At 47.3% G+C, this 23,945-nt stretch overlaps 1 protein-coding gene across 2 annotated transcripts; it reads right to left on the bottom strand.

Annotated features, from left to right (window-relative positions):
- Positions 1-93: 93 nt before the first annotated feature.
- On the bottom strand, positions 94-22,536 carry LOC139402134 (tectonin beta-propeller repeat-containing protein 1-like). 2 transcript variants are annotated; one of them, XM_071146212.1, is made up of 26 exons: positions 22,406-22,536; positions 21,712-21,801; positions 20,653-20,885; positions 20,326-20,511; positions 19,907-20,029; positions 19,494-19,616; positions 18,507-18,681; positions 18,095-18,198; positions 17,853-17,957; positions 13,894-14,021; positions 13,091-13,566; positions 12,225-12,328; positions 11,942-12,097; positions 11,506-11,658; positions 10,909-11,066; positions 9,211-9,347; positions 8,514-8,607; positions 8,306-8,402; positions 8,095-8,174; positions 7,935-7,991; positions 5,591-5,765; positions 3,945-4,080; positions 2,338-2,430; positions 1,917-2,023; positions 1,715-1,840; positions 94-1,544 (listed from the first exon to the last, which is right to left on the bottom strand). In XM_071146212.1, exons 3-26 carry the CDS (start codon positions 20,875-20,877, stop codon positions 1,041-1,043), a joined length of 3,822 nt encoding a protein of 1,273 aa, XP_071002313.1. In that variant the 5' UTR covers positions 20,878-20,885; positions 21,712-21,801; positions 22,406-22,536; the 3' UTR covers positions 94-1,040. The 2 variants fall into 2 exon arrangements, with proteins under 2 accessions (XP_071002313.1, XP_071002314.1); XM_071146213.1 differs by lacking the exon at positions 21,712-21,801.
- Positions 22,537-23,945: the final 1,409 nt, after the last annotated feature.

The following is a 23,945-nucleotide window of genomic DNA, read 5'->3' as shown; positions in this document are numbered from 1 at the left end:
TTGTCTGAGAGGATTGAGTAGAACATGTTAAATAGATCTTTACATAACATGTTTGTATAGTGAAACTCCAGGCCCATACAAAGAACACCAAGGTTGCAGAGCTGTTTTGAAATTTATTTCAGTTGTCGGTCCTTGTAAGAGAACAGTCACAGCTTCAACAGTCAAGGCCACAGCAAACTCAGACAGGAATTCAAACAGTGTGCAGACATTACGCTGCACTTCTAAAGGTTGCTGACGTCGCCTAACATCCAGGAAATTGTCATAAGTGTAATGCAATGTAGGCACAGTGCTGTTTGAATCCTGACCTCAGTATCTGCATGGAATACTGAAGTAATCCACCAGGGACACGTCATAACTAGAGCCTGGAGCGTCTGCAGATCATGTGACTTGAGCAGAAAACTCCTGGTCCTATTCATAACATTCTGGATGTTAATACATAACACAGCAAATAGATGCTATTCAGGTCCGTATTGTTTTTAACCATTGAGGAAAAAAAATCTGGTAAATGTATTAAATAATCCTTGCCATGGAAGCCCAGAGCTATGACTAGAGTTTATATTTTTAGTTCTGAAGAAAAGGCTACTTCAACCACTACATTAAACATCATGCAGGCCAAACCAAGATAACAGTAAACAAATAAATTCCAAAGCATACAGACTGATGAAAAGGTGGTGTCAACTAGGCAAATGAGAAAACAAAATCATACAAAGCAAGACTACACGGAGGTCCAAGGGAGTGGCGTGTGTTGGTATGGGACACAGGCTCGGTTCCATTTCTCACCCTAACCACTTCACCTAGCACCTGCCACAAGTTCAGACCGTGGAATGGATAAACTGACAGAAGCACTAATACTTCCAGTGCTGGGTCAAAGGTGGCCAACATGTTTCAGCCCAGCACTAAGTGATTTAAATATCCAACCAATTCATGCTCTACATTTAGACCAACATTACCATGTTTGTGCTGGGTTGTATTGGAAATGGAATCAGGCACACACAGGGCTGTGGGTAGAGATGGAGGAACGGGGCGGGTTAGTAGAGACCCTACAGACCCACAGAGTTCCCGTTCTCCTGTGACAAAGGTATCCTGGCAGGAAGTGGGCTATGGGCGGTGGTGTCAGTAAGGACTGGCCTGGCAGGGAGTGGGCTACGGGCGGTGGTGTCAGTAAGGACTGGCCTGGCAGGGAGTGGGCTACGGGCGGTGGTGTCAGTAAGGACTGGCCTGGCAGGGAGTGGGCTACGGGCGGTGGTGTCAGTAAGGACTGGCCTGGCAGGAAGTGGGCTACGGGGGGTGGATCCAGTAAGGGCTGGCCTGGCAGGAAGTGGGCTATGGGGGGTGGTGTCAGTAAGGACTGGCCTGGCAGGAAGTGGGCTACGGGGGGTGGATCCAGTAAGGGCTGGCCTGGCAGGAAGTGGGCTATGGGGGGTGGTGTCAGTAAGGACTGGCCTGGCAGGAAGTGGGCTACGGGGGGTGGATCCAGTAAGGGCCGGGGTGGCACGTAGAGCCTCTGTGGAGTTCCCTCTCACACTGATGTGCTGCCATCCTCCCTGAAAGACAGCGTTCCTCACATTAACGGAGGTATTTCAGATACTGCACAATGTCTGGCCCATAGGCCTGATAAAAAGTTATGATTTATTTAGGGAATACGGTGCCATTTGGGAAACGGCCAATATCTTTGGAGCAGACCTCAATCAACACCAAGTTGGTAATGACTCACCCCGATGCCGTAGTCCCAGGACTGGCCCTTGGGCTGCATAGGTCCCACCCCCAGCCTGTGACAGACAGCTCCAGGAACAGACAGCTCACTGGGGCAGCCTGGGACCCAGTCTGCTATCACCCACACCTAGACAACACCACAGGACCAGGTATTGAAGTAGAAAATAAGTTAACTTACACAAACAAAAAAAAGTTGTACTGACCTGATCTAGAGGTCCTACTGAGACTTTGGTCACGTTGTTGGAGAGGAGCTCCCAGGCTGAGCCCTGGGGGTAGCTGGGAGTTAGGCCCTGTCTGTACCACAGGTTACCTACACACACACACACACACACACACACAGCAGGGGAGAACAGTGGTCAGGAGAGAGTTTCCTAAATATTCCATTAGTTAGGAAACATTGATCCTGCTTGTCGTTTCATCCATCTAGGGATTACAGCTGAAAATGCAGATGGAAATATACGTTTTCCTTATCCAGGCACATTTACATTGATGTGGACAAATGTTGATTAATGTGCACTGTCCCTGTCGATTAAATCAACATTTGTCCATCATTGACTTACCAGAGAGCAGCGCTCCTGCAAAGCAAGCATTGAAAGAGCTGACCCACAGGTTGTGGCTACTCACTGTTTTCATCCACGGCGTAGACCGAGGTTCTCCCTACAGACAGCTGTCTGAGGCTCTGTTTGGGTGGGGAAGGGATGTGGTACCAACACTCTCCTGCAGGACAATGACAAAGAACAACTAAAACTAGTTGACTAACTACAATTAGGGTCAGTACGGGCCAGGAAATGGGAAACACATTACACCTGGTCCTGGACTGAAATATACTTTCAATTGAAAATCTAATTTTATTTGTCAAATGCACCAAATACAACAAGTGTAGATCTGACTTACAACCCCTTCAACAATGCAGCAACAAAAAAAACAAGGCTATATACAGGGTTACCCGTACCGAGGCAATGTGCAGGGGTACAGGTTAGTGGAGGTAATATGTACATGTAGGTATGTGTAAAGTGACTATGCATGAATAATAAACAGCGAGCAGCAGCAGTATAAAAAAGGGGGGCATTTGGTTAGCTGTTCAGCAGTCTTATGGCTAGAGGGTAGAAGCTGTTCAGCAGTCTTATGGCTAGAGGGTAGAAGCTGTTCAGCAGTCTTATGGCTAGAGGGTAGAAGCTGTTCAGCAGTCTTATGGCTAGGGGGTAGAAGCTGTTCAGCAGTCTTATGGCTAGGGGGTAGAAGCTGTTCAGCAGTCTTATGGCTAGGGGGTAGAAGCTGTTCAGCAGTCTTATGGCTAGGGGGTAGAAGCTGTTCAGCAGTCTTATGGCTTGGGGGTAGAAGCTGTTCAGCAGTCTTATGGCTAGGGGGTAGAAGCTGTTCAGCAGTCTTATGGCTAGGGGGTAGAAGCTGTTCAGCAGTCTTATGGCTAGGGGGTAGAAGCTGTTCAGCAGTCTTATGGCTAGGGGGTAGAAGCTGTTCAGCAGTCTTATGGCTAGAGGGTAGAAGCTGTTCAGCAGTCTTATGGCTAGAGGGTAGAAGCTGTTCAGCAGTCTTATGGCTAGGGGGTAGAAGCTGTTCAGCAGTCTTATGGCTAGGGGGTAGAAGCTGTTCAGCAGTCTTATGGCTAGGGGGTAGAAGCTGTTCAGCAGTCTTATGGCTAGGGGGTAGAAGCTGTTCAGCAGTCTTATGGCTAGGGGGTAGAAGCTGTTCAGCAGTCTTATGGCTTGGGGGTAGAAGCTGTTCAGCAGTCTTATGGCTAGGGGGTAGAAGCTGTTCAGCAGTCTTATGGCTAGGGGGTAGAAGCTGTTCAGCAGTCTTATGGCTAGGGGGTAGAAGCTGTTCAGCAGTCTTATGGCTAGGGGGTAGAAGCTGTTCAGCAGTCTTATGGCTAGGGGGTAGAAGCTGTTCAGCAGTCTTATGGCTTGGGGGTAGAAGCTGTTAAGAAGCCTTTTGGACCTAGAGCTCCAGTACCGCTTGCCATGCGGTAGCAGAAAGAACAGTATGACTGGGGTGGCTGGAGTCTCCTCTGACACCGCCTGGAATGGAGTATAATGAGTGGTATGCTTTTAAGGCCAGTACTAGCCTTACAGTGATCTGTGTCTAAGAAACAGGCCATTATGTGCCTTCAAAAATAAATGTATTTGTAGTTGTCTATTTTAGTCATAGAGCACTTTAGGCCATCCGTATCTATCCAGCATCTCAGAAGGACCTCCCCAGCATTTGGGTCTCACCTGCAGGGTTTCTGGCAGACACTGAGCCCCTGTAGAACACAGCTCTGTCCCTGGCAATGGCCCACACCTGGTGACCTCCCCCGATGGAGATGGACTTGAAGGGCTGGTCAGTACCCACGTGGAGCCACGAGGAACCCTGGGATGGTATGGTCAGAGATAGCATGAACAATCAACAGGACAGCACCACAGAATGTAATATAACATTAAATGTTTGTTTTTAGTATTAGCAACAAAAAGTTGTCAATATGGGCAAAAGTACATGGACATGCATTTAAATTAGTGCGTTCAGCTATTTAAGCCACAACGGTTGCTGACCTGTGTATAAAATTGAGTACACAGCCATGCAATCTCCATAGACAAAGACAGTAGAATGGCCCATACTGAAGAGCTCAGTGGCTTTCAATGTGGCACTGTTATAGGATGCCACCTTTCCAACAAGTCAATTAATAAAATTTCTGCCCTGCTAGAGCTGCCCCGGTCAACTTTAAGTGCTGTTATTGTGAAGTGGAAAAGTCCAGGAGCAACAACGGCTCAGCCGCGAAGTGGTAGGCCACACAAGCTCACAGAACGGGACTTTGAGTGATAAAGCACGTAAAAGTCGTCTGTCCTCGGTTGCAACACTCCCTACCGAGTTCCAAACTGCCTCTGGAAGCAACATCAGCACAATAACTGTTAGTCTGGAGCGTCATGGAATGGGTTTCCATGGCCGAGCAGCCACACAAGCCTAAGATCACCATACACAATGCCAAGCGGCAGCTGGAGTGTTGTAAAGTTCGCCACCATTAGACTCTGGAGCAGTGGAAACACGTTCTCTGGAGTGACAAATCATGCTTCACCATCTGGCAATCCGATGGACGAATCTGGGTTTGGCGGAAGCCAGGAGAACATTGCCTGCACAAAGGCATAGTGCCAACTATAAAATGTTTGGTGGAGGAGGTATAATGGTCTGGGGCTGTTTTTCATGGTTTGGGCTAGGTCCCTTTGCTCCAGTGATGGGAAATCTTAATGCTACAGAATACAATTACATTCTAGATGATTGCGCTTTCAACTTTGTGGAAGGCCTTTTCCTGTTTCAGCATGTTAATGCCTCAGTGCACAAAGCAAGGTCCATACAGAAATGGTTTGTAAAAATTGGTGTGGAAGAACTTGAATGGCCTGTACAGAGCCCAACACCATCGAACACCTTTGGGATGAATTGAAATGCAGATTGCGAGCCAGGCCTGACACCCGACCTCACTAATGCTCCTGTGGCTGAATGGAAGCAAGTCCATGCAGCAATATTCCATCATCTAGTGGAAAGCCTTCCCAGAAGAGTGGAGGCTGTTATAGCGACAAAGGGTGGGCGGGGGGGGGGGGGGGCGAACTGCATATTAATGCCCATGATTTTGGAATGAGATGTTTGACGAGCATGTGTCCACATACTTTTGTAGTGTACGTCCTAGACTCAATTGGGAACGTGAGAAAGCTGGATGCTGAGGTTTGGTCAAAATGCATTGTAAAAACAGACTGAAGAGGGTGCTGAATTCTGTTATATAGAAGAATAACAGTGAGCATATTTGTTCAAGCAAAGAGGATGTTATTCTGTGATGTAGTAATGAGTGTCTTTAGTTAAAGTCCCAGGTTGTAAGTTTGGGGGTGTTCCTCACCGCAGGGTTTTGGGGGGTGACCCCCAGGCGACACAGGACGTCCCCCTTGTCACTGAGGCCCCAGACTGAGACCTGCTCCATACTGCTCTGAGCCAGGCACGGCAACACTGTGATGTCACTTAAGGGGATGGGCGGGACTTCCTGCCATGGGGCAGTCAGGGTGATTTTACACTTCCTGTGTGGAAACGAGAAACATCATCCTCATCCTCTTCCTAATGAAATGTCTGAGTGAGTGAGACTATACCTGACCCAGCGCAGACTATACCTGACCCAGCGCAGACTATTCCTGACCCAGCGCAGACTATTCCTGACCCAGCGCAGACTATTCCTGACCCAGCGCAGACTATTCCTGACCCAGCGCAGACTATTCCTGACCCAGCGCAGACTATTCCTGACCCAGCGCAGACTATACCTGACCCAGCGCAGACTATACCTGACCCAGCGCAGACTATACCTGACCCAGCGCAGACTATACCTGACCCAGCGCAGACTATACCTGACCCAGCGCAGACTATTCCTGACCCTGCGCAGACTATTCCTGACCCAGCGCAGACTATTCCTGACCCAGCGCAGACTATTCCTGACCCAGCGCAGACTATTCCTGACCCAGCGCAGACTATACCTGACCCAGCGCAGACTATACCTGACCCAGCGCAGACTATACCTGACCCAGCGCAGACTATACCTGACCCAGCGCAGACTATACCTGACCCAGCGCAGACTATACCTGACCCAGCGCAGACTATACCTGACCCAGCGCAGACTATACCTGACCCAGCGCAGACTATACCTGACCCAGCGCAGACTATACCTGACCCAGCGCAGACTATACCTGACCCAGCGCAGACTATACCTGACCCAGCGCAGACTATTCCTGACCCAGCGCAGACTATTCCTGACCCAGCGCAGACTATTCCTGACCCAGCGCAGACTATTCCTGACCCAGCGCAGACTATTCCTGACCCAGCGCAGACTATTCCTGACCCAGCGCAGACTATTCCTGACCCAGCGCAGACTATTCCTGACCCAGCGCAGACTATTCCTGACCCAGCGCAGACTATTCCTGACCCAGCGCAGACTATACCTGACCCAGCGCAGACTATACCTGACCCAGCGCAGACTATACCTGACCCAGCGCAGACTATACCTGACCCAGCGCAGACTATACCTGACCCAGCGCAGACTATTCCTGACCCAGCGCAGACTATACCTGACCCAGCGCAGACTATACCTGACCCAGCGCAGACTATACCTGACCCAGCGCAGACTATACCTGACCCAGCGCAGACTATTCCTGACCCAGCGCAGACTATTCCTGACCCAGCGCAGACTATTCCTGACCCAGCGCAGACTATTCCTGACCCAGCGCAGACTATTCCTGACCCAGCGCAGACTATTCCTGACCCAGCGCAGACTATTCCTGACCCAGCGCAGACTATTCCTGACCCAGCGCAGACTATTCCTGACCCAGCGCAGACTATTCCTGACCCAGCGCAGACTATTCCTGACCCAGCGCAGACTATTCCTGACCCAGCGCAGACTATTCCTGACCCAGCGCAGACTATTCCTGACCCAGCGCAGACTATTCCTGACCCAGCGCAGACTATTCCTGACCCAGCGCAGACTATTCCTGACCCAGCGCAGACTATACCTGACCCAGCGCAGACTATACCTGACCCAGCGCAGACTATACCTGACCCAGCGCAGACTATACCTGACCCAGCGCAGACTATACCTGACCCAGCGCAGACTATTCCTGACCCAGCGCAGACTATACCTGACCCAGCGCAGACTATACCTGACCCAGCGCAGACTATACCTGACCCAGCGCAGACTATTCCTGACCCAGCGCAGACTATTCCTGACCCAGCGCAGACTATTCCTGACCCAGCGCAGACTATTCCTGACCCAGCGCAGACTATTCCTGACCCAGCGCAGACTATACCTGACCCAGCGCAGACTATACCTGACCCAGCGCAGACTATTCCTGACCCAGCGCAGACTATTCCTGACCCAGCGCAGACTATTCCTGACCCAGCGCAGACTATTCCTGACCCAGCGCAGACTATTCCTGACCCAGCGCAGACTATTCCTGACCCAGCGCAGACTATACCTGACCCAGCGCAGACTATACCTGACCCAGCGCAGACTATTCCTGACCCAGCGCAGACTATACCTGACCCAGTGCAGACTATACCTGACCCAGCGCAGACTATTCCTGACCCAGCGCAGACTATTCCTGACCCAGCGCAGACTATACCTGACCCAGCGCAGACTATACCTGACCCAGCGCAGACTATTCCTGACCCAGCGCAGACTATACCTGACCCAGTGCAGACTATACCTGACCCAGCGCCGACGTCTGACAAAGTCCTTCAGGCTCTTGTTGCCATGAAACGTCCTACATGACAGAGACACAGAACAGTCAATCAACACACTACTTTTTCTAAGATAAGTGTTGGCCATTATATAAGGTTGATGAAATATGGACATATGCATCTTACACAGGGAAGTCTGCTGCATACTGCCACCCCTCTCGGTCTGTCCCTCCTGAGAAAGCCAAGTCCACGGCCCACTCTGTCACCTGGCAAAGCAGAGGCATGTTGATGGAGCGGGACAGTACAACATTAACAACTCAACATACAGTTACATTAAATACAACATTGGACTGTGTGTTAGCTGTAATAAGAGGTTTGAGGGACTAGGACGACCTACCCAGCTCCACTGAGGCGAGGGAGGGTGGGTGGTGGACTTGGTGCACTCTGTAAAGCCGTTGTCATCACTCCACGGGAACCGGTCTGTGGGGAGAAGCCTGCAAGGGTGGCAAAGTGTATATTACACACACACACACACAGGAGCAGTCGGAAGTGTCTAGGACATTATTACAACCCAGCCAACAGTCACGTGAGACAGATAGTTGTACTTGTCTGTGTATCCAGTCATGGGGTTCCATCGCTGGTTCTCATAGATGTACACAGTCCTTTCATCTGTCTGTGTGTGCAGGACACGCCTGTCTCCTACAAACACAGGAAAGGCACAACTCTGCTATAATAAGTCTGATGTTGTAAGTTATTCATCATCTAGTTCTCTAATACAGTACTTTGAATTGTTACTTTATCCCTGCAGTTAGTTCTATTTTAATACACATTATAACTGTAGAAGCAGGTTGAAGATGACAAAGGTTAAAACAAGAGGACTAATATCCCAGAACGGTTTCTTTTCTAAAAGCTTCCACATGGAATCCAAACGTGTCGTAATCTTTGTTACCGTCAACCTACTGTAGGTTGAAGGTAAAGAAGCTTAAAGTGTAAAGATGAAAGAAGCTTACAGGGTGGACTAGCAAAGGCCCGGTCTAAGGCAGGGGTGAACAACTGGAGTCCTCAAGAACTCAGTGTTGGCTACATTTCATCTTTAATTAAAGGTCAATCAATGACTTAAGCTACATGGAAGAAATGATTGAAAACCATCACAGGCATATTCATTAAGGGAAAATGTTTTTTTCCCCAAAGTAAATTGAAAATAAGTGTTTCTTATTGGAAAAGTCTGGGTAGTCTGTTTGGTGCCTAATGAACACAACCCAAGACTGTGGTGGCCTGGGAGACTGAGGGGTCATTTATTACCCTGAGGGGGCTCTTCCTCAGCAGCGCTGCCCGAACCAGAGTAGACCCAGGCGGTGCCGTCATACCCGATCCCCCACACCACACCCAGACTGTTAGATTCTACACAGCGCAGGTGGCCCGGGACCTGCAGCCAAAACCTGTACCAGGACCAGACAGTACAGCTAGCGGTTAGCGCCCAGACAGCGTTAGCGTCACAGGAGGCTGACGAGGGGAGGATGGTTCATAATAATAATATTAGGAATGGGGTGGTGTCAGACACATGGAAATCATGTGCTTGATAACATTCCACTTATTACGTTCCAGCCATTAGTATGAGGCCGTCATCCTTAATTAAGGTGCCACCACCCACCTGTGGTTAGCATAGAGCAAAAGACACAGAGACACTAGCACCAATTGTTAGCAATGAGACAGAAGTTAGAACTTAGCATTATGCTTAAGATTACCAGAGATAAGATCATTGTTTTAGCAGGTTAGTAGTAGCTAATAGATCTACGTCAGGTGTGTTATGTTAGCCAAACAACAGGGGACATCGCAAGTGTTAGCTATATGAGTGCAAGAACAGAGAAAAGAACAGAGGTACATGGTTGGTTGGCTTCAAAGCAGTGAAGGAACATGCTACAGTGTGTAAGTGGCTGTCATTGTTGAAAAGAGCAAGGATGAAAAAAGGAGAGAGAACTGAGTGAGGAGGAGACAAACATAACAGTGCGTGGTATGTCGGTAGAGGTAAAGCTCAGTGTGTGGTATGTCGGTAGAGGTAAAGCTCAGTGCGTGGTATGTCGGTAGAGGTAAAGCTCAGTGCGTGGTATGTCGGTAGAGGTAAAGCTCAGTGCGTGGTTTGTCGGTAGAGGTAAAGCTCAGTGCGTGGTTTGTCGGTAGAGGTAAAGCTCAGTGCGTGGTTTGTCGGTAGAGGTAAAGCTCAGTGCGTGGTTTGTCGGTAGAGGTAAAGCTCAGTGCGTGGTTTTGTCGGTAGAGGTAAAGCTCAGTGCGTGGTTTGTCGGTAGAGGTAAAGCTCAGTGCGTGGTATGTCGGTAGAGGTAAAGCTCAGTGCGTGGTATGTCGGTAGAGGTAAAGCTCAGTGCGTGGTATGTCGGTAGAGGTAATGCTCAGTGCGTGGTATGTCGGTAGAGGTAATGCTCAGTGCGTGGTATGTCGGTAGAGGTAAAGCTCAGTGCGTGGTTTGTCGGTAGAGGTAAAGCTCAGTGCGTGGTTTTGTCGGTAGAGGTAAAGCTCAGTGCGTGGTTTGTCGGTAGAGGTAAAGCTCAGTGCGTGGTTTTGTCGGTAGAGGTAAAGCTCAGTGCGTGGTTTGTCGGTAGAGGTAAAGCTCAGTGCGTGGTATGTCGGTAGAGGTAAAGCTCAGTGCGTGGTATGTCGGTAGAGGTAAAGCTCAGTGCGTGGTATGTCGGTAGAGGTAATGCTCAGTGCGTGGTTTGTCGGTAGAGGTAAAGCTCAGTGCGTGGTATGTCGGTAGAGGTAATGCTCAGTGCGTGGTTTGTCGGTAGAGGTAAAGCTCAGTGCGTGGTTTGTCGGTAAAGGTAATGCTCAGTGTGTGGTATGTCGGTAGAGGTAAAGCTCAGTGCGTGGTATGTCGGTAGAGGTAAAGCTCAGTGCGTGGTATGTCGGTAGAGGTAAAGCTCAGTGCGTGGTTTGTCGGTAGAGGTAAAGCTCAGTGTGTGGTTTGTTGGTAGAGGTAAAGCTCACATCATGTCACAGGGCAAGGTGTGTGCCGGGGCCTCCAGACAGGGAGAGGGCTCGTGGACCATCACGTCCCCCTTGGAGGTGACTGACCACAGGGCCTGTCGAGAGGGGGTTCCCCTGATCCCTCTGGCCTCGCAGCAGCACCCAGCCAACAGGGACAGCTGCACAGGAAAGACAAAGACACCCCTTCAGAGATTTGGCCAATGGTACAGTCCAGATGGATAAAAGTAATATTACTGGACTACATTTACGAAGTGGTTTTAGGTAAAGGCTTTACATTGCATGTGGACAACAGTGAAACTTTCTAGAGTATCTGGTATCCTCTCTTATGATAAGTACTGTGGTTGTGGCACCCTATTCCCTATGTAGTGCATTACTTCTGACCAGGGCCCAGAGTGCCATTTGGGACGCAGCCCTGATCTCTTCTCTCTGGCAAGGCTACTTCAATTGGGAAGTTACCTTGAAGGCTGTTGTAAAATGTGTTAGACTTTTTTTTTAAAGTCCAAATTCATGCAAAAATAAATAAAATGGCATTAGAATATCTATCCATTCAAAACATATGTGCTGTTTATATCTGAATGGAAGCCTTTCCAGACCTACCCAGTCAGCCATCTCCTTCTCAGTCTGTGCAGCCAGGATCAGCGGCCATCTTTGTTTTGTGCTATCTGACGTGTACACCGCAAAGGCATGATGGGAGTTTTCCTTGAGCACAGGAACCAGCACCGTCACATCACTTATAAACACATGGAGGTACTGAGAAAGATAGCGAAACGGAGGGAGAGAGAAGATACTTTCTGACCACTGTGACATCCAATCTACAAATGAAAATGATTCAACAATTCAAAGCAGTACAGTAGCATAGCGGTATATTCTGAGTAGTAGGCATCTACTCTTTAGATACTGTAGGTGAGAAAGGCCTTGGCTCCACAACATGGCTTTCACCTCTCCAGTCATTTCTATTCAGTGATTACTTCAATGAAGAGAGGAAGGATGGATGGATGTCTAAGGAATTTGAGTGTCATTGAGTCTCCCTCACCTTCTTCTCGTCATACTGGGTGAAGTAGATGAAGAAGATGGCATCCCTCTTGCCATTGACGTTGGTGGACTGCTCCAGGGCCACGCCCACATCCACCCAGCGATAGGGCTTCCAGTCCCTCCACCAGCGCATGCTGCCCTTCCTCACCCACACAGACTGACCCGTACACAGTGTTCATTAGACAACTTTAAAAAAGTTACTGTCCCTACTTCTAGCACCACCTCAGCAAAATCATGACTCCTAAAAAAAATGTGCAGTAACGTTAATAGTTTAACAGTCTTACCGCGCTTCTCTCCACTGGCTCCTTACTGGTGGTGGTCTCGGCCTTCCTAGCCGTCGAGGCTTCTGGTTCAACAGGGGCGATGGACAGGGCAGTGGAGCATGGGTCTGGTGCACACAGATAACAGACAGGATAAACAAGTGATTTAAGAGTTTGATAGAGATATCAGGACAAGGATTTTTCCTTAACCATGCGACTTCACCAGGAAAAACTCCTAGAAATAGCCTAATTAATTAGTTAAGTAAAGTTAGGCAGAGCGCAGACACACCGGTAACATTGTCAAACGTTTACCTGCCGACAGTACTTAGCACCTCTGAACAGTGTCGCCAGTCAATCTCTTTAAGTGTTCACACAGACACTACCTAGATGACGAAGAAACTATTTCATTCCCTCTCCATAATCCCATACTGCCAGTGCCAGTCCACAGCCAAATGTTTAGCTAGCTAGCGTTACAATATTCACTAGCTAGCACAACATGGGCTAAGATAGCGCCGATGGATGGCGTCTCACCTCGAGCTCCTACAAAACATTGCAGGTTTGACTTTTTTGGGACATTTATCCTGCTGAATAGCCTCCACTAGTCAGCTAGCGGCTCATCCGTGGACGTTTTTTTGATGGCTCCCCCACATGAGGGTTCATGCTCTCTGATTGGCTCAAAGTCAAGTTGTTGACCACTGACGATCATTGTGATTCTACAAGTAGAATTGGTAGGTTCGTCGGTACCGGGTCAGCACGCAGCAGGTACCGCTTTTGTTCTAGCAAGAGAAGGAATGGCCTCCCACTGTGATAAGTACCTATCAGCAGTGAGATTCTCGGTGTGTTTCATAGTAGTCTGAAATCCTGATAGGCTGGTGAGTGTTCCTCCGTACCTGCAGGCCTGAGCCAGGTCATCTGAGCTGTATGGTCCACATCACAGCCTCCGCCAGAGATCCACGCCCATACAGGCCCGTCCTCCTCCCCCAAACCCAGAGAGGGATCCAGACCCAGGGGGTAGGTGGCCACTGAGGTGGGGGGTCCCACGTCCCCTGCCCTGCCAAGAGAAGATGCCTCTCCCTGGGGGCTCTGAGCTGCGTCCAGGTCCACATTGCACATCGGGGCTGGGGTGGCCTCGCTGTCCTTCCCCTGGGGTGGCTTTTTGGGGGAGGGTGTGGGGGTCCTCAGGGGCTCACGGTCAGCCACCAGGCTGGAGATGAAGCTGTCACTGGTGGGGATGAAGGCTTTGGGGGTGTCCTGTGGCCTTGGGGGGATGGTGGTGAGGAGGAGCTCTGTGTCCCCTGAGTCCTCGCAGGTCAGAACAGAGCCATGGGAAGCATTGGTCACCTGTCCCCCGAACTCACAGCCAGCACTGGACAACAGAGACGGAAGGGGGGGGGGTATCACTCATATGAGTATAAATGCGCCACTCACAAAGACACACATCGGGTATGTTTGTGACAGCCAAAGAGTTCAGTAAATCATTTGGTAACATGACAGACAACCATCAAAATAAAACTACATCTCCGTGGTTTTATTCCCCCCCTGAGCAATAAATAAAACACCTGTGGCTAAATCTAATGACCATTTACATGGATATTTATTTTGAGATGTCAGCATACAAAATATATGAAATCTAATACAATGCAAAAACACTGGAAAGTGAGCATTCTGTGTGTGTACTCCGTATACAACTGACCTGGGTTGGACCATCTCTTTGCTGTGACCCCATTGGGCAGAAACAGGTATCCAGCCCCTACCACTGGGCTCCGATGGGGTGACACCCTTCCTGAAATACAGACCACGGTCCTCTCCAACTCCCCACACCTTTAAATTATAAAACATGTATAGTGGCTTATTCATAAACAAAGTGTTATCCTAAACATCACACCCCCCACTGTGGCTGGACTACTTAGTCTATTTTTGTTTGGCACAAAACTACCTCCGTCCTTACATTAATTTGTATGGGTTACCTTTAGATGAGTCCCCTGACACCATGTTCATGAGAGTCTCCCCTTTCTACAGTGGGATCATAGTAGTTTGTAGCCCAAACGGTTTGGCCGCTACAGACAAACGTTGTCACATCAGCGTTGAGTCCCGTGACACTTGTAAGAACCCCATCGTGTTCGTGAGAGTCTCCTCTTTCTATAGAGTGGTCATAATCGTTTACAGGCCAAACCGTTTGGATGCTACAGAGGTTTTGGCAAGAAGACAGATTTTCAGGATGTCTCCTGGTCTGACAGAGCTGTGGCTCTACCACTTTCCACCGCAAATGCAGAAGGACGACGACAGCAGGAATGAGACGCAGCCCATGCAGATATTTCTTGCATAAACTGACAGATTTTGATGAGGACTTATTTTATTGTGTTACTTAGATTGATGCACCAACACATCAAGTCTCTAGGGTTTGAGCGTCAAGTTGGTTATATGCCAGAGAACAGTTGAACACAATACAGTAAAAATACATTATGATATAGTTAAAATACATTATGATATAGTAAAGATACATTATGATATAGTAAAAACCAATATAGATTGACCCAAAGGCCTGCTGTCAAGTGCTACTTTAAAAGGCCATTTAACACTAGTGCCATCTAATACAAGTGGCATCCATAACTCTGGGACAGGACTGAAATATGGGCTATGATGTATTGCCCTACTCAAATTAGCTTGTGTCCAATATGGCACTTAGAATATAGGCCAAGGATATATAAGGCTGGGTTGGGACCGCTGGTTAGAATAGCGGAGAGAGGCTCCTGTTTCAGAGAGGAGGGGGAAGTGAGAGACAGGAGTGGAGGGGGGTAGGAGAGGGGAGACAGGTGAGTCATTGGGGAAGGGGGGGGACAAACGAGAGACAGGAGGGGGGGGGGGACGACAAACGAGAGACATGAGAGGGGGAGGGGGGGGAGAGGGGAGACAGGTGAGTCATTGGGGGAGGGGGGGGACAAACGAGAGACAGGAGAGTGGGGGGAGAAATTAGGCTTTGGCAGTATACCGTATATACTCCGGGATGGTTTTTCAATAAAGTTATTATTCAATAACTATTTACATTTTTCCTCAATACATTTGAATATTTGTAGCCATTTTTAAGTAAATACCTGAGTTATTCAGTACTGTGTAGCACAAACCAGGTGATCTAGTTACAGTATGTATGAAATTCCCAACTAACAGTTTGTCAGCAAGATATCTTAGAACTATTAATTAAATGAACCATCTAACTTGTCCTAAATCAGTGGTCACCAACCTTTGAGTCAAGACCACCTTATTTTTTTTAAACATGACTTAACGTAAGCCGTTGCAACATTAACCAATTAAAAACAGTTCTGTAGCAAAGAGGTTTGTTCAGTAAGCTATAGGCCCAATACATTATCACTGCTTATTGGCTATGCTTGAATTGTCCTGACAATGTTGTTATTGGGGCAGCAGGTAGCCTAGTGGTTAGAGTGTTGGACTAATAAGCGAAAGGTTGCTAGCTCAAATCCCTGAGCTGACAAGGTAAAAATCTGTCCCACTGTTCCTAGGCCATCATTGTAAATAAGAATTTGTTCTTAACTGACTTGCCTAGTTAAATATAAATAATTTCAAAATGTTAGGTACTGTATATGATCACACTGGTAATAGATCACATTTGTTGTATTACTTCACTATTTTACTAGACTGATGACTGACGGTCAAATGCAGGCCACGTGAGAGGCAACGGTGAGGCTGCCTCTCACCTGACTCGCTGCCCCTCCACCCTCGCTGCCCCTCCACCCTCGACAAGCCGCTAATAACAAGGCAAGCTTATAGAAACACTTTGCTGTACTCCTTCATTACAGCTGCAGTGCTGGTTGTAGTGTGAGTGGAAGTAGGGAGAAATCACATTTTATGGCTTATAGAAAAGTGTTGAACAACGTAAACCTCCTCATAAAAACAGCAGTTCTTTGCTGTATTCGTTGACTCTCGCTAGTCATGGTTTTAAAATCTCACAATGGCAACTTTGCTGTGCGTTTCAAGGCTTCTTTTATACCGTTCATGGCGAAAGGAAACTGCAGACATGGTCATCTGTGCTATCTGATTGGCTAGAGGTGGGTCAACAGGTGCACTTTATTTGCCCTCTGGGCCTGCCGGATAGGCGGAGTTCTACCTTCAGACACATAAAATGGTTCAAAATGGGAACACTGCCTTCCTGGCACTAGGGCTGCTGAATCAGGCGCACCTCCCGCTGCCAACAGCATGAAAACTAATTAAAAAATAGGAAAGCAAGGCTTTATCGTTGGCTTTTTTCCAGAGAAGTTTGGTGATTGACTAGGAATGCTTTGGAGGGCGACCAGTCCAATGTTATCAACCGGTTGGTGACCACTGTGCTAAATGCTCTGCAGTTGTGCATTTGGTTTTCTGATTTAGTAGTAAGTTAGCTTCTTTCAAAAATCAAGCGTTGCTTGGTAACAGGTGAGAATCTCCTCCTGGATCAAGAGCCTTGCTGGATCATCTTTGTTTTGTTACTTGTATAACTTTGAGCTGGGATGTCTGTCCTGCAAATTCTTTAGGTCAGAAGACGATAAAAATGTTCGCAATATGCTCGTTAGCATTCTCTCTGGGATTTTATATTTACTTATTAGCATTGCTAACCTTTGGATTACAAAGGTATGACAAGCTGGAGCGAAAGTAGGAAGGAGACGGGAGACTGGAGGAGGGAGAGAGACGGGAGAAAGGAGGGAGACGGGAGAAAGGAGGAGGGAGAGAGACGGGAGAAAGGAGGAGGGAGACGGGAGGGCAGAGGGGCGAGTTTGCTGTACTAGCAACTCCTCTCAGACTCAGAGGGAAACGGAGGCAGCAGCCCCTTCAACCTCCACCCTGACATCAACTCCAGCCCTGTACAGAAATACAGCACCAGGGAAATGTGAATCGGTCAAGGCTGGGAACGCCAGGACCTGAGCTAGGGAAGAAGGGGGAGGAGGTGAAGGGGCAGACGAGGACTTGGTATGTGAGCAGGGTCTAATTATGCTTAAGCAAACAGACATGAGAGAATGGCACTGTAATCACAACTCGGTTGTCACAGAGGATGAGAACCCCACACCAAACATCTAAGGTTCTAACCAGCCCTCTCCATTAAGAGAGGAGAACAAGCAAGTCTTAGAAAATAGGACAACAAGATACTGATCATTACAAATGTACCTATGTAAATATAACAGATTTTTTTTTGTCCTGATGTGTGTTGTGCAATGATGTATATAAACCCTGGATTGCTGATGCTATGTATTTGCTATTGAGAGACATTGAAGCCACCGGTCGGCCATATTGGTACTCCCCAGTAGGAACAGTGCCTCATGGGAATTAATGAAATTCTACAGTATTTCAATTGAAAGGTTAAGGACAAAATTACATGCATTTAATTATTTTGTTTTAGTGGGGACAGTAACTGCAAACTAATTTACTTTAAGGGAATTAAAAAATATATATTTATGTTAAGCCTGCATAATATTATTTTAAAGTATGCATTAAGGTGTCTAATAGAATAATGAGGCAAAAACGAATGTAGACATTAATAAATACATTTCTATACCTTCCAAAATATTTTTTACAATGTGGGGGATTGGCAAAATGGAGGAACGGTGGCTTCAACACAGCACTCCCTATTAGTCATCTAGTGCAGTTAAATCCCCCGTGTTGTCTCACCTGGTCATTGAGTCCCACATCCACCATCATCATCATCTCTCCACCAATGCTGATCCATCCTGAGCCACAGGGGTTATGGGAGTTCACCCCCCGCCGAAACCACACCTGGACACACACACACACACACACTTTATAGATCTGCTCTGTAGGGTAGGCTACGCTACTGCTCTACAGACTACAACGGGGCCCAGAGTCCTTCCTGGTTAGGAGACAAGTTCAGGAAGGGGTGGATGTTGTCTCACTTTGTAGTCCTTAGTGACGGCCCACACCACGCTGACCCCCACAGCAACATGGATGGTTCCGCCCTCCTTTACTGGGGGAGAATCCACCACCACCCAGGAGGAACCTGATAGGGTATTAGAGAAACTATTTGTACTGTCATTGTGTAAAATCAATAAAAAGACATAAGAAAGTTGACCTAAGAGGGTTCTCTGTAACTCCGAGTCAAAAGCTTGTGAAGCAAAGTTTGCCAATCTCTCTAGTACTACCAATGGTTTTAGAGGAAACCTGCCGTATAGGACAAAAGCCTAAAACATGCCAAAAGAGCACACATTTTACCTAGCTTCACATCCAACAAGCCGTTGTCTACATGATCCCTTCCACATAACCAAATACATCATCAGATGGTTGTGTGGACCTAATATCACCCCATACCTGTAGGGCTGTCCAGGCAGATGCCTGTACGGACCAGTAGCTGTCCGTCCCAGAGTACAGCCCAGAGCAAGTCCCCTGGTCCAGCAGAGATCTGGGCCACCTCCCTGGGGGCCTCCACCTGCTCCCAGCACTGGCCCTCGGGGACCTGTGGCAGGATGCCACTCCTGAACCACACCTGAGAGAGGAAGCAGCTCCGCCATGGTTAGTCTGAACTGTTCTTGACTCAGCTTTCCCTGGGCCTTAGTCGTTATCACACTATCATGAGTGTGTGTCCACATCACCACTCAAGACTTGCGTTAACTCAACTCTTGAGGGTGGCAAGAGTTCAGACATTCTGGTTGAAATGCAAATTAAGTTCAGTTACTGTGTGCAGATTCTCACTATAATTTGATGATTAAAAGATGATGAAACACAACATTTAGTGAAGGTAGGAACGCAAAGCATTTGCATATAGGCACCTCATATGACTAACTTAGGAAACTGCTGCTTTGAAAGTCTCACATTCACTGATGTAAGGGACGTTGACCTCAGTCCATTATATTTATAGTGGTGTAAATGGAAGATCTGTTCACATATTATCCCTATAGAGGATAGTATGCTGAGAGATTCCTGGAATAGCAGATCAAGACTGGACGTAAAAGAGGAGTCTAAGACCAAGTTAAGCAATGCATTGACAATGGATGGAGTAATGCTGCCCTCTAGTGGTCAAATGTTTGAATTGCGCAATGGTATTGTGTGCTGTATTGGACACCTCACCAAGTTGCCAACACTGAGACTATGTTATGTTGTCATCATTAAGATTATGTTATGTTGTCATCATTAAGATATGCAGGCCTGAGTGTGCGAGTTCGTACAAAACATGAAGGTGAACAACATTCCATTTGAAAGGTATTGTTAATGTGTGTGAAGAATCGGTTTGTATGCAGGTGTATTAAGGCACAGGAAACATCATAGCAGAAGAACCTGTGATGGATCAGCCACACTGACCTGTCCTTGTTGGGACACACCCCACAGGAAGTGATATCGCCCGGGTTGGTCGCTCATCTCCCAGCCTCCACAGCTAACGTCACTGAGGGGGAGAGGGGGCTGCTTGGGGTGGTCCAAGGGGATCTGAGGGGGTTCAGTCAGGAGAGGAACTGTTAAAACGAGAGTATATTTACTGGAGGTATTGTAATACCTACAGGAGTGCATGTAGCCTTCAGTGGGGATCTCCTTGCCTGGTCCTAGAACGGTTAATGCTGTCTTCCCAAATTCTATGGTCATTGTCACATGCGAGTTGGCAAGACAAATAGACCAGGCTCAGGAAAAGATCTCACACAGAAACTAATGGTAGACGACATATGCTTACAATTAGGTGAAGAGGACCAAATCAAGTCATGTTGTGGGCCAACATACTGTACCTTGGTCCAAGAGCCTCTGGCTTTGTATATCCTGTCTCTAATCCATCGCCTGCGACAAACACACGAGTTCCACTTCTTCTCTCTGGAGAAGTTAGCAGGAAAGTCCACTGCATACTCCCAGCCCTAAACACACAGATGCACACACACACACATACAAAACGTACACAATTAAGCTGACAAGTAAAAGAGTTCAGAGGTCAGCAGTTGGCCCGACTCAATCAACAGCCGTGTGTTTTAATGAATCCAAGGCTTTCGAGTGCACAACTTTTCAGTAGGACCTATAGGGCTCTGGTCAAAAGTAGTGCACTAGGGAATAGTGTACTGTTTGAGATGCACTCCATAGCTTTATTGAGCACCTCAAAGTCTGCTACCCCAGACTTGTTGTGCAATTGTTGGCATTCCAACTTCCAGTCTCTCACCCCAGTTTCAACGGGGTCTCCTCCAGCGCAGACCTGGTCCACGTACCAGTCCCCCTCCCACTCCCAGCTGTTTGAGGGCAACAGGAAGCTGTGCAGCGGCTGGGCGGTCACCCCTGTGAGGTCACTCCAGGCCCAACGGTCAGTGGGCAGCAGCACGTCAGTGAAGCCGTCCACTGGGTTCCACCTCTGAAACCAAACAAACAGTTTTGTAAGGTAGAATTGAACATACAGACACTAAGCAAGCATGTGCATATGCAGGCACGCACACACACGTTTAAATAAGTAAATGTTGGCAGAGGCAGAGGTGACATGGCATTATCACAATACCTGGTTCTCATATGTCTCCTCTCGATAGCGAATTGGCACCTCCCCAGGGTCGATATTGAGGTAAACATGGTGGTCACAGCCAATTCCCCAGCTGCACCTCTGTCCAGCGGTAACACGCTTTAGCTCCAGGAGGGTGTCCTCGTCACGCTCCCAGCGCCCTCTGGTGGTGGATAGGCTGTACACCTTCCCGTATACGTCCACTGCCCATAGGAGCGAGCTGGACATGATGGGGCCTGATGATAAACACCGGGGCAGTTTATAATCCTCTCACCACACTGGCCCGGCCATTACCGTAACACAACAATGCTCTGTGCTGAGCGTTGTCTAGACTCTTAATGGACTGATTAGATTAGCCACAGTTAGAATAACGAGCCAGATATTTCACCGGTTGTATAAATCTGAGGCATGAGGGTAGCGTTTTCACTCCAAAATGTGGTGATGTGAGGAAGCCAAGGCAGTGGGAGAAGATGGAGGGAGACGGATTTTGGCCGGCATTCTGCTTACTCTCTCATTGATTAAACATTTGATCGGAATACAGTTCTGAACATAAAACTAAAATATGTTAAGAACAGAGTGGACTAAGTTTTGTAGAGTTATTGCACACTTGCACTTCACATAGTAGGCGTTCCCTAACGGAAAAATGCAAATACACGCTAGAAAACGCCAATAGGACCTCGCTAGCTCGTGCTTGGCTCTGCCCACCACCTTGTTTGTTCTGCCCACTATGATTCATTTGCTCCCGTTGGAAATGACAGTCTGGTCTATCTTGGGTTAGTTATACAGATCTTTGGCTTAGCGGTCAGCAGATTTGTTTTCTACAGTCAGTTTTTTATTCCAGTAGCCTACCTACTAGCCCAAGAATGTGCTCTTAAGTGTTGGCGAGCCTAACGTTACTCCTTAAGGTCCAAATTCCTTGTTTATAAATCAGGAGGTAGACTGGCTCTGGCAGCCAAAACAGCCATGTCAATCGATTCTCAATTGTGATACGGTTCTAGAAACATAAAGCCATATACTTTCATATCAAAAATACATTTTTAGAAATGCAAAATATACACTTACTGTACACTTGTTTTAAACGGCTTTATCACAGTTGAAGCTTCTAGTATTTTTCAGTTGTAACACGTTTCTCGCAGCCTTCTTCCGTTGGGCCTACACACAAGTGTTTGGAGCACGCTACACAGTTAATTACCACAGGTGGTCTCCGGTAAACACGTGCTGCAACGTGGAGATACGGCCGTGTGGGAACACTAAACACTATAAATACTGGGAATGGGAATATTGGATATGTCATCGGTCCCAATGATATGCTGTCAACGGTGTGGGCAGGCTGCTTAAACATTTAGAGTAGCCTGGTTGTGTGGATTTCATAGCCTATGGCACCGAGGAATAACGGAGTAAGGAGCGGCTTGCACCTGAATAACGAAAGCCGACAAAACGGTTGTCAATGGACACTGATAAGACGCGTCATGATATCAGACACCCAGGTGCGTTAAAACCGGACACCTGCCATGCATGTTGATGCGCCCCAGGCTGGAATGAAATTCAATATCAATAGGAAAATTGAAATAGGAATATTTCGGGCAACCGACTGTGGTTTGAGGTGATGACAAACAGCAAAACATAACTTCAATGCATCTAGCCCTGTCCTGCAAAGTATCACTGACTTGATAGACTCCACTTTCGTCCTGTCCCCGAACACATCAACCAATATTCCGTTACAACAGCAATATAGAGGTTCAAATGCCCTACTTACTCTCTTTGCCCGTTTTTGTAGGTTTAGCTGCATTTAGTGGGCCAAATCATCCACCCGATTATTCTCCTCTATCCGCTTTTTATTCCCATTCTGAAGGTATAATGTCTCGTTCCAAATCCACAACAGGAAATGGAGGAACTGTTACTCGGATTGGCTGACATTCTGCAGGTGTCCCGAATCTCGTCTTTTGATTGGACAAACTGCGTGGGCTTGTATATTTTTCCGACGGCTACAGCTGTTTGACGGAGAAGTGGAGAGACGCGCACATATCGCCTACTACCGGAATCTTAATTATTGATTCCGCACAAGTTAGGTGTAAATAATTAAACAGTAGGTAGGTTTTAGTTGACTCATATCATCATATCATAATCACGATATTTGCATGCCCAATGTCTTCAAATAGACCATGGGGCAATATTTGTTATTGTCAGTGACCTACTACAGTGACATGATAGTTATTTTGTTTTAGGCTACACTCTTTATCAAATTGGGAGACTATATCAATATCTTAATAGGAATTGTGACAACACAAGAAAAAGGCAGTGGAACTGGCGTCGAGGTCCAGAGTTGAGTTTGAAGGCATTGATATTTTTATTTAACTAGGCAGGTCAGTTAAGAACAAATTCTTATTTTCAATGACGGTCTAGGAACAGGGGCAGAACGACAGATTTGTACCTAGTCAGCTCGGGGGTTTGAACTTGAAACCTTCCGGTTACTAGTCCAACGCTCTAACCACTAGGTTACCCTGCCCACCAGGAAGGTAGAGTTTGTACCTTCATATAGGCCTAGTGTTGCCACTCTGCATGCAATTAATTCCATAGGGCATGCCTATTATGTATAAATATAATAAGCATTATATTATGAGCTGTATGCCTAACGTTACATTTGGTCATACAGCATGTAATAATTGTTGTGCAGAAGATGATTTAGGTGAGATAAACCAATACTGTTGTGTGGGTCTAATTTAGTACAAAGTTTGAATAATAGCCTAATATGCATACATTTTCCAATACTAGAGAGAAGTTCTTGCTACAGCACAGCGCTAGAGGTTTATATGTTGATGGGTTGGCACTTTAAGAAGCGCTGGGTGCGTTTGAGTGGTAAGGCTAAGGCAGTGGTCAACCCTTTCTAAGTCAAGATCACTTTCTGAGTCAAAATGCCGAGATCTACCGCTCTGATTTTTTATTTACATGACTTAAAAAATGTAAGCCTATGCAACATTAACCAATTAATAGCAGTACTGTAGCAATGAGGCTGTGCGGTAAGCTATAGGACCAATACATTATCACCACATACTGGCTTTGCTTGAATTTGCCAGTGTTGTTCTGGACATTTAAAAACATATATATTTCAAAATGTGAGGTAGTGTATATGATCACATCGGTAATAGATCCATTGTTGTATTAATTGTGAGGCACTGCTGAGTGAGCATGCATTTAAACAATTAGCTTTTTATTTTTCTGGGCTGATGGTGCCTGCATCTGATGGTCAGTCTCAGCGGAGGGAGAGAGCAGCAGACTGAGGGTCCGTTTCTCAACAT

Source organism: Oncorhynchus clarkii, unplaced genomic scaffold (genome assembly GCF_045791955.1).
Source record: "Oncorhynchus clarkii lewisi isolate Uvic-CL-2024 unplaced genomic scaffold, UVic_Ocla_1.0 unplaced_contig_663_pilon_pilon, whole genome shotgun sequence".
Taxonomy (NCBI): Eukaryota; Metazoa; Chordata; class Actinopteri; order Salmoniformes; family Salmonidae; genus Oncorhynchus; species Oncorhynchus clarkii.
Note: the sequence above shows the minus strand (reverse complement) of the source record. Positions and strands in the feature narration are given on the sequence as shown.